This window comes from Chlorocebus sabaeus, chromosome 12, assembly GCF_047675955.1.
Source record: "Chlorocebus sabaeus isolate Y175 chromosome 12, mChlSab1.0.hap1, whole genome shotgun sequence".
In the NCBI taxonomy this organism is placed as follows: domain Eukaryota; kingdom Metazoa; phylum Chordata; class Mammalia; order Primates; family Cercopithecidae; genus Chlorocebus; species Chlorocebus sabaeus.
The window spans coordinates 1735601-1749780 of NC_132915.1; the positions used below are offsets into that span (position 1 = coordinate 1735601).

At 48.9% G+C, this 14180-nt stretch overlaps 1 protein-coding gene across 1 annotated transcript in view; it reads right to left on the minus strand.

The window, feature by feature from the left end:
- Positions 1-2358: 2358 nt before the first annotated feature.
- The window catches only part of HSD17B3 (hydroxysteroid 17-beta dehydrogenase 3), a 54356-nt gene continuing 42534 nt past the window's right edge, over positions 2359-14180 (minus strand). The window contains exons 8-11 of the mRNA XM_073021398.1: positions 14098-14179; positions 12084-12149; positions 8530-8679; positions 2359-2621 (exon numbers count right to left, since the gene is read on the minus strand). Coding sequence (XP_072877499.1) covers positions 2511-2621; positions 8530-8679; positions 12084-12149; positions 14098-14179 — 409 coding nt within the window. The 3' untranslated portion in view covers positions 2359-2510. The remainder of the gene's footprint in view (positions 2622-8529; positions 8680-12083; positions 12150-14097; position 14180) is intronic.

Below are 14180 nucleotides of genomic sequence, written 5' to 3' on the forward strand. Positions count from 1 at the left end.
AAGGCTGCAAGAACGCGGAGGGAACACGTCTATCCAAACGGCCAGTTTCTGCTGCTGGCCCCTGGGGTCCCAAGCCCTCCAAAGATAAGAGAATCAGGCGAGAAACGAGAGCCCAGTACTCTTCTGCAGAAACAAAAGGTCAGTGAAACTTGGCAGGCCTCCCTGTTCCTGAATGATTCCCAGAGGACAGTAAATTTGCAAAGTGGTCAGTGTTGAAATCCAGACATATGGGCCTGGCTGCAGAAGTCTGGCTCCCCTCCTGTTGCCTCCACAACAAGTGAGAGTGAAATATACAAAGTTGAGGGCACGGGCGTTCACCCCTTGCCATTAATTTCGATTAAATAAACTTAGCCCAGACGTAGGGCTCTACTGTTCTGCTTTAGCCAAGGTGTGCGAGAAACTCCAGCTCTGCCACTCACTGGTCAAGTGAACCCACACACATGGGTAAGTTTTCTGTGCCTCAGTTTCCTCATCTGTAAAATGAAGGCAATACTAATAGTATCTACCTCAGTCGTTATGAGGCTTCACATAGTCCCTGACTACAATTAGTGTTCAACGAATGGTAGCTATTATCTGCTACTAATGATGATAAGGATAAAGATCTTAAAATATGGAATTTTTCTGCCCTCATTTCATAAGAAATCAGTTCAACGTCTTGGGGCCTTTACTGTTAGGAAATTCTCTCTTACTTTAGGACACTCAAGAAGCTTGTTGGACAACCGTGCAAATCAAGCTAGAATTAATACACTAGAAACCCCCGTATCACACAGCTAAAACTTATCTCTAAATATCTGCCCCAGGTCATTTAAGCTGACGTGTGTCTCTGTTCTCACCTAAGTTGCTGGTTGTAGAAGTTGTTTCTGAAAGGCCAATTCACCAGGGTTTGATTGGAAGGTTCTAGAAACACAATGTCTACACTTTTATAAGTTGCTCTAGTGCCAGTGGAAAGGCCAAGTAATTCATCATAATAGGTAGATGCTGGGACAAACACTCAAATACTAAGATTAATGAATGGAGAACATATTTTCTAAAGATGGGCATGACAATATCCACCATTCCATCTGACACTCTTCCCATGGCAGGTTTTGCATCTTCTCCCATTGAATCTGGGAGGGCTTGGGCACAATGCCACGTGACTTCCAGGGTTAAGTCATACAGGACAGTGCAGCTTCCTCCCAATCTTCTTTGGGATGCTCATTCTTGGAAGGCAGCCACCAAGCTGTGAGGAAGACCAAGCAGCCACTCAGAGAGGCCCTGCATAGGGGCTTCATGTGACAGCCCCACATGGGGTCCCAGCCAACAACTCCCTCAATCTCCGGACCGTCCTTCAGATAATTCTAGACTAGGGCTGGACACAGCACTCCATGTGTCCCCAGCACCCCAAGAGTTGGAGACCCTCAGAAACCTCATTTCTAGTTACCAACTCCTGCCTTAGAGCAAGGGTTTTTAAACATTTTGAGTATCTTATTCTATGTTTTTGTTTTTACCAACAGTCTTACATAGAACCCCAAACATAAATAAATAGATAAAGCTGGTGTTGCATTCATTGATATGGGTTGGGAGGAGACCAGAAACTGGCCTGATGTAACTGTTGCCTGACGTCTTCCTCTGTTCAGTGTGAAAGGTAAAAAATCTTGGGACCCCAAAATCCTTAAGCCAATGGGACAAGTCAAGCTGGGAGCTGCGTCAGGCAAACCTGCCTCCCATTTTAGTCCTAAATAAGATGACTACAAAGAGAAAAAGCTACAGACCTCCCTCGCAATTTGCCCGCTAGGAAATTTCCTTGTGTGTCCCAAGATCTTTACCCTAAAATGGATCTGTTGAATTTTATCCTGACAATGTAAATTGATCACTTATCTTCACAGGATGGAGACAAAGGACAGAACTCAAAGTCATCCCTCTGCTCACCTGAGACAAGTGCATATCTGATTGCTTCCTCTGATGTAAGAAAGTAGAGTCACTGAGCTACACAAAGCATAAGTGACTTATCCTCTACCTCCTCCCACAAGTGAATTGTATATTTGGTGAAAGGCTGATCAAAGACTCCAAAGAATGCAACTGCTTGTCTCTTACCTCCCCACACCTTTCCAAAGGTTCTTCTTCTTTCCCCAATATTCTCCCTTTAAATATTGAAGCCTTCAAACTCATCACTGGAGAAAGGCACCAACCTGCCTCCCAGGTGCACATCCTCAACCTTTGCAAAGTAAACTTTCTAAATGATTGAGATCTGTCTCAGACACTTTTTGGTTCACACCAATTTCCTGGGTCTTTCAGGAACCCTGTTTGAGAACAGGTGAGCACTTCCGGACGACAGCACAGATAGGCACCGCAACTTTCCCAAAGATCTTCAGACTCAAGTAAAGTAGCAAAAAATGTGTATTCTATGCCTGTGTGACCCCAGCCCCTCCATCTTCGGCGGACTAGGTTGAAGTGCTGTCTGCTCCTCTGGTCCTCTTCAGTCACCATGGGACTGGTGAGGAGAAGGCTGTGCGGGACTCCTCACCGCCCGGCTACCTGACCTTGGTGTTGAGCTTCAGGTACGCGACATAGTGTGTCAGGAGCAGCCTTTGGAAGGCGCCGCTGTAGAAGGCCCAGGCCGGGATCAGGCTCAGAAAGCCCGCCTTAAACAGAGAGAAGCGTCAGTGTTGGGGAGGAAGGAATGACAAGTACTTCAGTTCATCTTTGTGGTCTTTAAAAACATTTTTTTCTGACTACTAAAGTGGAGCCCCAGAACCTTTTATGTCATCGATAAAGTTTAAGGGTCTTGTGACACTTTCTCAGCACACAAGGTTTTCTCAGACACCAAAGGAGCCAGTCCTTTCAAACTCCTTTGGACGACCTAGTAGGATCAGCCCTAAGGAATTTTTTTTCCTTTGAGACAAGGTCTTGCTCTGTCGCCCAGACCGGAGTGCAGTGGCATGATCACAACTTACTGCAGCCTCAGCCTCCTGGGCTCAAGGGATCCTCCCACCTCAGCCTCTTGAGTAGCTGGCACCATAAGAGTGTGTCACCATGCCTGGCTAATTTTTTCTTTTTTTTTTTTTTCTCAGACACAGGGTCTCACTATGTTGCCCAGGCTGTGCTCAAACTCCTGGGCTTAAGTGATCCTCCTGCTTTGGCCTCCCAGAGTGCTGAGATTACAGGTGTGAGCCACCGTGCCTGGCCTGGAAATTCTAAATGAAGAGAACTCTGTGTTAACCACCTCCTGACTTACTCTTTCTCTTAGTAAGTACGTCCCCCCTTGTCTTCAAGTCCTTTCTACCAAGCTTCTGTTAAAATGAAGATCCTGGGCCAGGCGCAAAGTAATCTCAGCACTTTGGGAGGCCAAGGCAGGTGGATCCCTTGAGGTCAGGAGTTCGAGACCAGCCTGGCCAACATGGTGAAACCCCGTCTCTACTAAAAATACAAAAATTAGCCAGACATGGTGACGCATGCCTGTAGTCTCAGCTACTTAGGAGGCTGAGGCAGGAGAATCACTTGAACCCAGGAGTTAGAGGTTGCATTGAGCTGGGATTGTACCATTGCACTCCAGCCTGGGTGACAGAGCGAGAGTCTGTCATAAATAAATAAATAAATAAATAAATAAATAAATAAATAAATGTGAGGATCTAGGAAAGAATCAGAAACGCTTTCCATCATTTGACACAACTCCAAGGCATAGTGGGCGCCAAGCAAATACGTGAAGCCTGGATGAATGGAAGTCAGTCACAGAAAGGTGTGGGTTATCGACATGCAGCACTTGCTTTTCAAAGAGGAGGAAGCCTTCAGCTCAATGCATTTCAGGCGGTAAAAAGATTCTTTCAAGGTACAGGCCTTGAAAGATTCCTTGCCACTAAACTGCAACTGTGTCTTGCACAGTTCAGGGGTCCAGGATCCCGGAAGCAATCATTTTGTTCACAGCATGACTTCATTAATCCAGCATGCCTCAATCCACCTACTCCCTACAGAACAATGGGATTCCAACCAGAGGAAAGCTTGAGCTTTGGGGGGAGTTATTCATGTTTTGTCAGCCAGCTCAGATCCTCAGATCTCTGCATTCCTCTGAGATATTCGAAGACAAGGGACTAATGACAGCTTCTGGGAGCCAAAGCTGACCTCTCCTCCCACTAGCCACGTCGCTGAATCAACACAGCTTCTTCCTCAAGGACTTCATTTTACTCTCCGAGCTTTCTTATCTCACAGCAACATCAAGCCCTTTCAGTAGCTCTGTCCTGAACAAAATGTTTTGGCATAGTGAGGTCAGCCATAAAGAAAATAAGCAACATAAATTAAAATTCCAGCCCCCTTGAAAAAGTCCTAGAAGAGTCCCTCTTCCATCTCCATCTTTGTCCACCCCCTCCCATCCTGGAAGGGCCATGTAAGAGCCAGAAAAGGCTGTGGCCGCAGATAAAAGTGGACTGAAATTCTAGCTTCACCATTACCAGCTGGGTGGTCATGGGCCAGCTGTTGGGGCTCTGAGCTTTGTCTTCCTCCATTGTAAAAGGGTGGCTCTAAGACCTATCTCCCAAGATTATTAGTACAACTAAGCGAGGCAGTGTGCATGAAGCCTCCAAGCACGACAGGGTCTCTGTAGGCAGGGGCTCCATTCCTGCCTCGGTCCCAGCCCCATGTTCCCTGCGGGTGGAGGGCATGCTATCTTTGCCTGGCCTCTTGGTAATAAAAGGGTCACTTATTTACCATTTGATTCTACATGATTGCTTCTCTGTTTAGATACAATAATCTTTCTAAATCCTGGCAAACTCGAAATTGGCTTTAATGATTAATGTATTTTCATTTATTTTCTCTCCTGCTTCACCAGGCACAAAAACTCCTTTTCCTGGTCTGTTCTTGGCAACTGTTTGAAGGAAAGGTCAAGAAAATACTCCGGCCAGGCATGCTGGCTCACACCTGTAATCCTAGCCCTCTGGGAGGCCAAAGCAGGAGGATCGCTAGAGCCCAGAAGTTCAAGACCAGTCTGGGCAACACAGTGAGCCCCAGTCTCTATAAAAACAATTTAAATATTAGCTGGATGTAATGGCATGTGCCTATAGTCCCAGCTACGGCAGAGGCTGAGGTGGGAGTATCCCTTGAGCCCAGGAGTTCGAAGAGGCTGCAGTGAGTTGCGATCCTGCACTGCACTCCAGCCTGGGCAACCTGGCTATGTCAAAATTAAATAAAATATTCAACTTTGACCCTGCGTCAAGATAAAATAAAATTTTATTCTATTTCTATAAAAATAAAACATTTATTTTCCTACAAGGAAATATTTTTCAGATGCTGATGAGTTCTGTTTAAGCTATCAGCATCCTGGAGGACTAAGGTCACAGCGTGCTCCTGAAGATGGAAGGGATGCCATCCCCACTGGAGAGGGCTAAGCTGTGACACCAAGAAAGTGCACAAGAAATATGTAGTTTTGGCCGGGCGCGGTGGCTCACGCCTGTAATCCCAGCACTTTGGGGGGTCAAGGCAGGCAGATCACCTGAGGTCAGGAGTTGGAGACCAGCCTGGCCAACATGGTGAAACCCTGTCTCTACTAAAAATCCAAAATTTAGCCAGGTGTGGCAGTGCACACCTGTAATCCTAGCTACTCAGGAGGCTGAGGCAGGAGAATTGCTGGAACCTGGGAGGCAGAGGCTGCAGTGAGCCAAGATTGTACCACTGCACTCCAGTCTGGGCAACAGCGAGACTCCATTTAAAACAAACAAACAAACAAACAAACAAAAAACACGTAGTTTTTCTTCCCTGGAGAGAGTGGGAAGTGGGAGGAGAGAAAGAGAAAGGCATGGTCAGAAGTGTGTCCTCTGTTCGATGTGAGCTCTAGGCCTAGGCTGGGGGCTGAAGGATAAGGCCTGGCGCATGAAGGATGGAGAAGTGATTCATGAGTAAGGGTGGCACTGAGGGCAAAGCAGGGGCCATTGCCCCCACTCCTCTGGGGTGCAACCACAGGAAATTATCTCAGCATGGGGAGATAGGTGCTGAGATTTGGTTTTCCCAGCTTCCCTCAGGTCCACATTGGTGCTGATGTAGACACAAGAGCCAGGGGTCTCTATGGATCCAAGCTACAGATGAACCTTGTGCCTGCAGCTGGAGGGGAATGTGGCAAGGTGCCGCAGTCCGCTGCCCTCAGTAGCTGGGGAGGCCTTGTCAGGGCATCCACTGGCCAAGTCAAAAGGACAGAAAGGTTCATCTCCCTCATCCTCCACAGACATAAACTTCAGCAAGGTGAACAGCCACCCAGGACACCAGCCCACACACACGGAAGGACCGTCAGGGTCCACAGGGCATCCTCTCCCAGCGCCACCTGGTGGGAGGGGCAGGAAGAAGGGAGGCTCCAGGGAAGACTGAACACTTCTCCCTAAATAACAGACTGAGAGTACATTTCCTAAATGGCCAGTTGGGATGACGAGATCAAACTCAGTTTAGACTCATTGGACGTTTGATGAAATTTCCTGCAGCAAGTAGTGATCTGGAAAAAGACCAGATCAGCAATAGACAAAGTAAAGACCTTATGTTCGCTCTGTGTGTCTGCTTTGTCATGTGAGTCACACTGGTGATTCTGTTATATTCGCTCTGTGCGTCTGCTTTGTCGTGTGAGTCACACTGGTGATTCTGTTATATTCGCTCTGTGCGTCTGCTTTGTCGTGTGAGTCACACTGGTGATTCTGCACATTGTTGAGGTTCTACACAAAAATAATAAGTAATCATGTGAGAAAGTTCAATATCTAGCCGGGCGCAGTGGCTCACGCCTGTAATCCCAGCACTTTGGGAGTCCGGGGCGGGCGGATCGCGAGGTCAGGAGATCGAGACCATCCTGGCTAACAGGGTGAAATCCCGTCTCGACTAAAAATACGAAAAATTAGCCGGGCGTGGTGGCGGCGCCTGTAGTCCCAGCTACTCGGGAGGCTGAGGCAGGAGAATGGCGTGAACCCGGGAGGCGGAGCTTGCAGTGAGCCGAGATCGAGCCACTGCACTCCAGCCTGGGCAACAGAGCAAGACTCTGTCTCAAAAAAAAAAAAAAAAGTAAAAGAAAATTCAATATCTCTTGCCAGAGTCTTCTTTAAGTCCCAGCAGATAAAGGAATGCTTTGGGAGACTTAGCACATGGAGCCATAAATCCTTCTAGCACCCATGAAAGACAGAGAGAAGGAGAGTTCCAATTCCCACAGTAGGAAAGCCAATGAGACAGAGGAGGAAGCTGGCAGACGGTGGGTAAGTGAGGAAACCCCATCTAACTTTCTTTAGTGGGACTGGAGTCGGAGCTATGCCAATGTTATGTTTGTTTCAGTATTAGTGAGCAATACTCAAGTCTACCTTTGTTTCATGTTTGTGTTTGTTTTTAAAAGCAGCCCAGGTCAGGCGCGGTAGCTCACGCCTGTAATCCCAGCACTCTGGGAGGCCGAGGCGGGCAGATCACGAGGTCAGGAGATCGAGACCATCCTGTCCAACTTGGTGAAATCCCATCTCTACTAAAAATACAAAAGCTAGCTGGGCATGGTGGTGGGCGACTGTAGTCCCAGCTACTTGGGAGACTGAGGCAGGAGAATCGCTTGAACCCGGGAGGTGGAGGTTGCAGTGAGCTGAGATCGCGGCACTGCACTCCAGCCTGGCAACAGAGTGATACTGTCTCAAAAAAAAAAAAAAAAAAAACCGCCCAGGAGTGGTAAGAGCCTCTTGTGCCATATGCTGGATCTGTGGTGTGCTGGAGTTGACTTGTACTCACTCATAAGAGCCCGCTGTGATCATTCGCAGCAAACTAACACAGAAACAGAAAACCAAACACCGCGTGTTCTCACTCATAAGTGGGAGTTGAACAATGAGAACACATGGACACAGGGAGGGGAACATCACACACTGGGGCCTGTCGGGGGGTGGGGGCAAGGGGAGAGAGAGCATTAGGACAAATACCTAATGCACGTGGGACTTAAAACCTAGATGATAGGTGCAGCAAACCACCATGGCACACGTATACCTATGTAACAAACCTGCACGTTCTGCACATATATCCCAGAACTTAAAGTAAAATTAAAATTAAAAAAGAGAGAGCCCACTGTGCACCACGCACTCCTGAATTCACGCACACGGCATCATGACAGCGGTTTAAGCTCAGCCATGCTGGGAGTATTTATACCATAGAAGTCAAACATTACACGGCAAAGTGGTTTGTGTTTGTTTTGCTTTTTTCCCTGGAGGGCTGATAGCTAAACATTGACTGGAATAGAGGGTCAGAGAAGACAGCAGCTCCCACGTGGAAGCACCATATATCTTGGTCTTCCCTGCTCAAGAGTTCCTGGGAGCCACCTTACTTTCTGAGGGAAGAGGGAGGCAGCCAAGAATGAGACTTGCCAACTTGGGGGTTATCTAGAGGCTGAGCTCCCAGGCTCCGTCTTCTCCCCACCTTGCCACATAGTCCTTGTCCCTGGCTATCTTACTGCTGGGAGCATACCCAACGCATCGATGAGTGTTCCAGCAGCAAGGAAGAGCTAGCCCAGCCCTGCCAGGGCCACCTGCGTGTCCTCCCTCCCTGGCTTCAAGAAAAGAAGTTATCAATTACCAAGATTTCATGGGCAAGGCAGCCACAGGTTTCACCTCCGATTGTGACATAATTCAGTGACTCTTGGACAAACTCATCAGCAGTCTTGGTTATCACATTGGTATTTAGATATTTTGTCATTGCAGTCGAGACCGCATATGGGGTCAGCACCTACAACGGGAAACAAAGACCATGGCACAGAAGCAATCCACTCCGGAAGAAGACTGAGAAATGAACACTCAAGACCTCGTCCCACCATTTCCCAACCCTTCTCTTCCTAGGCAAGGTTTTAAGATCTTCATTGGAAAAAGGCACAGAACTGGCACAGAGCTGGGAATCAAAAATTTGGTTTCTCAAGATGAGGACTTAGCCGGCCAACATCAGGTGGCCCAAATGCCCTGCCCAACACACAGCGTGAACGGGAAGAACTCGGGTCTCTCTCTCAGAACCGAGTTGCAAGACAGCAAATAAAAATACGGGATGTCCAGTTAAATCTGAAGTTCAAACAATGAAAATCACTTCAGCACAATCGTGTCCCAAGCATTGCATGGGACATACTCATACTGAAAACTATTCATAGGCATCTGAAATTCAGATTTAACTGGAGGTCCTGTATTTAATCTGGCAACTCTACCTCAGAAGTTTGTTTCTAATACATATAACCAAAGTTGGAGCAACTGAAAGCACTTTGGATTCCCACTTTCACACTTCAGTTAGGAACCAAGAGTGGCACATACCTCATAACCTTTTCCTGTTGTGGTAAGAAAAACAATCACACATTGTGCCCTAAAAACCCAACACCACGTTTCCACCTGTGGTCTAACCACATTGTGGCCTGGCACAGGGATTTGTAATAGGGTTTTATTACCTTATTCCCAGAACAAAGGGTTTGCCATCTTTAGAAAGACAAAAGGCCGGCATGATGACTCACGTCTGTAATCCCAGCACGTTGGGAGGCCAAGGCTGGACAATTGCTTGAGCCCAGGAGTTCGAGACCAGCCTGAGCAACATGGCAAAACCTCATCTCCATTAAAAACAGAAAAATTAGCCAGGCACGGTGGCACGTGCCTGTAGTCCTAGCTACTCAGGAGGCTGAGGCAGGAGGATCCACTGAACCTGGAAGGCAGAGGTTGCAGTGAGCCAAGATCATGCCACTGCACTCCAGCCTGGGTAACATCAGAGTGAAACCCTGTCAAGGAAGGAAGGAAGGAAGAAGGAAGGAAGGAAGGAAGGAAGGAAGGAAGGAAGGAAGGAAGGAAGGAAGGAAGGAAGGAAGGAAGGGAGAAAACGTAAAAAAAAAAAATCCACAGAAGTTTTTTTGGTTTTATTTATCTTCACATCACACATTTGGAATTACATTGTTTCATAATTGAACCCAATTATGAGTCAGTTAATCCAAATGAGCAGGTTCCTATGGAAATTAAAGCATGATTAATTTGTATAACACTTTTCTTCCAAGGATCTCAAAGTATTACTCTTTGAGAAATATAAGGAGGGTGCTTTCTCCACCACAGTTTCCAGATAGGGAAGTAATGATAAGTATTTTCATTCTTAAGTGATTTGGGGTTGACAAAACATCTGTATGTACGAAATAGGGGCTCAGTAAATATTGTTTAAACATATGTACCTATTTCCTCATTAGATCTTTACTATAACCCAGAGATATAAGCAGGCATTATAAGCCCCTTTTTATGGATGGGAAAACTGAGGCTCACAGAGTTTAAACAAGCTGACCAGGATCACTCAGATGAAAAGTGGCAGAGCTGGGATGAAATTCAAACCCAGCTCCACAGTACATGCTTTCTCATTCATTCAGCAAGTATTTATTGAGCACCAACTATGTGTGCATTCGGAGGGGCCAATTGGTTTTTGAAAGATCAGTCTTTTCACTTTCTCCTCCTTGCTAGAAGAGCACCTCCAAGATCTCTGCATCAGGGAAGAGACAAGGGACACCATTTCCCCACCCACATCTCCTCCTGACCCTGCTGCTCCATGGTACCCACTACCTCTGCAGCTGTGCCCTGAGGATCAAGATAAGATGCTGCTGAGGGTCACAAGGCTAGGAAGCAGGTGGCTGTGATGATCATTCATGTTTAGAAATCACCAAGGATTCCTGGTTCCTTCTTCTTCCAGACACATGCATGATAGAATCGTACTTCCTGGCCCCCGGTGGCTGTGTGGGACCGTGCAACCAGATTTGGCCAGTGATTTATGAACAGAGGTGAGATGTGTCATCTCTGGGCCAGAGCACTTCATTGTCAAAGCAGGACCCACTAGAACTTCCCACTCCTTTTCCTCTGGCACGTCGGCTGCTCCATCAGCCTGGGGCCCTGTGTCAACACAGTCAGCTAACGTCTTCTGTGAACCCACAGTGGATGTGTCGCGTGAATGCAAAATAGGACTTTGTTGTTTTAAGCCACTGAGATTTTAGGGGTTATTTTTTACTGCAGCAAACTTAGCCCAGACAGAGTTGCAGCATTGCAAAAGGGAAACCCCAGCTTCAGCTGGGATGGGAGCATGGAGACCCCAGCATGGAAGCAGGACCCTCCGATGGCTCAGACGGCTTCTGCATGGCAGAAAAGGGGACTGTGACACGGTGGCAATGCTGGTACAACCACTCACTATGGCTCAGAAATGATATTATTGGCCAAATTCCTACCATTAACTCATATCTGCCTACTTAATAAGCTTTACCCTGTAGCTGGCTGGTTTATAGGAACAGCCGCCTAAAATACTCTCACTGGATATTTTAATTGAAAATCAGTGTGTGCAGCAATAATTTCCAAGATATAATTTTGAATGTGCCTGTCTCCATTTCTAATAGGATACTGTAAAACTTCTTCCCACACAACAATAACAAAACAAAACAAAACAAAAACTGTTTATTCTACACTCCAGAAACTACCTAACTCTAACTGTTGCTGAATAAAGCACAAATAAATCACTGACACTTGAGGAATCACATTGCTCAGCCTGCAGCAGGCGGTGACAGCCCAGCTCCACCCAGGTGAGGACAGGCCATCTCCACGACATAGGGGGAAGGGAAGCAAAGTGCCTCCTCCTCACCTGCTCAAGAACCAGAGTGTGGCGACTTCCGTGGCCCATCACAGATGGACCCCTCCCCTGGTGACTAGCCCCTTCCCTCATTCAAACTCGGATCAAGTGCCCAGTTTTGTTTTGTTTGCTTCTTCTCCAGAATTCCTCCCACATAAGCCTGTGTCCTGTGCCGGGGTCAGAGAGGAAAAGCCACAGCCAACCCTAATGTCTGCTCGGATGAAGCATCAGGTAGCAAGAAGGTCCACAGCATTTCTGAGCAGCCACTCCCCTCCCCCATTTCCTCCTCCAGCACCCAGGGTGTGGGGGAGGGCAGCAGAAGCCACAGCAGCAGGTGGGACTGAGGTGCCCGGAAAACCCACGTGGCGTCCCCAGCTCTTCCTGCTGATCACACGTGCACAGCCAGGCCCGCAGGAGGCAGTGGCCCCGGCCCGCGGGAGGTCCAGAGTAACCCTTCCCGAGGACTCACAGCCGCCCACCTCACCTGGATGATGACAAGGACTCACAGCCGCCCACCTCACCTGGATGATGACCTCTTTTGCTCTATATTCCTCTTGCAGGGCCTTGGAAAATGTGCACACAAACGCCTGGAGCAAGGAGGAGAAACACGTGAGGCACCAGAGTGTGCTCCCCTTGTCGCAGCCAACTTCCTCTGACTTCAAGGGGCACTGCAGAGACACTACCTGCTAGACCTTAAAATAGAGTGGGGAGCCGTGGGTACGGAGGGTACGGAGGGTACGGAGGGTACGGAGGGTACAGTGGGTACGGAGGGTACGGTGGGTACGGTGGGTACGGAGGGCACAGTGGGTACGGTGGGTACACAGGGTACGGAGGGTACGGAGGGTACGGAGGGTACGGAGGGTACAGTGGGTACGGAGGGTACGGTGGGTACGGTGGGTACACAGGGTACGGTGGGTATGGTGGGTACGGAGGGTACGGTGGGTACGGTGGGTACGGAGGGCACAGTGGGTACGGTGGGTACACAGGGTACGGAGGGTACGGTGGGTACGGTGGGTACACAGGGTACGGTGGGTATGGTGGGTACGGAGGGTACGGTGGGTACGGTGGGTATGGTGGGTACGGAGGGTACGGTGGGTACGGTGGGTACGGAGGGTACGGTGGGTACGGTGGGTACAGAGGGCACAGTGGGTACGGTGGGTACACAGGGTACGGAGGGTACGGTGGGTACGGTGGGTACACAGGGTACGGTGGGTATGGTGGGTACGGAGGGTACGGTGGGTACGGTGGGTACGGAGGGTATGGAGGGTACGGTGGGTACGGTGGGTACGGTGGGTACGGAGGGTACGGAGGGTACGGAGGGTACAGTGGGTACGGTGGGTACGGAGGGTACGGAGGGTACAGTGGGTACGGAGGGTACGGAGGGTACGGTGGGTACGGTGGGTACGGTGGGTACAGTGGGTACGGAGGGTACGGTGGGTACGGTGGGTACGGTGGGTATGGTGGGTATGGAGGGTACGGTGGGTACACAGGGTACGGTGGGTATGGTGGGTATGGAGGGTACGGAGGGTACGGTGGGTACGGTGGGTACGGAGGGTACGGAGGGTACGGAGGGTACAGTGGGTACGGTGGGTACGGAGGGTACGGAGGGTACAGTGGGTACGGAGGGTACGGAGGGTACGGTGGGTACGGTGGGTACGGTGGGTACAGTGGGTACGGAGGGTACGGTGGGTACGGTGGGTACGGTGGGTATGGAGGGTATGTAGTTTCAGCTGCACAGGGTGAATTTGTTCTGGAGATCGACTGTACAGCGTGGTGACAAAAGCTAACAATCATAGACTGTATACCGGAAAATTGCTAAGCAAGTAGACCTCAGAGGTCCTCACCACAAAACAAAACAAAACCAAACAAAAAAACGGTAAGTACGTGAGATCATGGATATGTTAATTCGCTTGACTTGATCATTTCACAACATATACATATATCAACCTATCACCTTGCATACTGTTAATAGACACAATTTTTGTCAAATATGCCTTCATGAAGCTGGAGAGTGGGGCAGAAAGAGAGTAAGGGGAAAAATGAACCAGCTTGTCTTGATGGGAGTTAGCACTTCATCCCCTGCTCTGGGAAGAGGGCCCCCCATTCAGCAAGAATGTCTGTTTTGGGATAAACCCATCCCTAGGGCCACTGCATGTATTAACCTCCTTTGCAGAGCGCTCCCTCCTCCTCAGGCTGTGTTTATGACTAGCGCATGGTCAGGCCAGACCGCCCAGTCTGGAAGGAAGCTACAGTGTCACTTGTCAGCAGGAAGACGGCGAGGGCTCCCGGAGGAGGTGAGTGGGGTTGGCATCCCCGGAGGCTGGCCAGGTCGTGCACCGCAGGGCTTCGTGTGCCGGGAGCAGGGGCTTTATTCTAATTTCCTCTTGGGCTTCCCAGTGACTAGCTCAGCCCTGCACAGATGCGAGCGTCTCCAGGCAAACCTTTCCATCAACTTGCCAGATGATCAAAGGAAATTGCCAACTGGGAGAAATAAGAGGAAGAAGGAAGAGACTTGGAAGTCATGACATCACTCACCTTGGAAGCTGAGTACATGGAGTAGAGAGGCCAAGGAAACAGGGCTATCCCGGAAGAAATGTTCAGGATGAGACCTTTCCGCC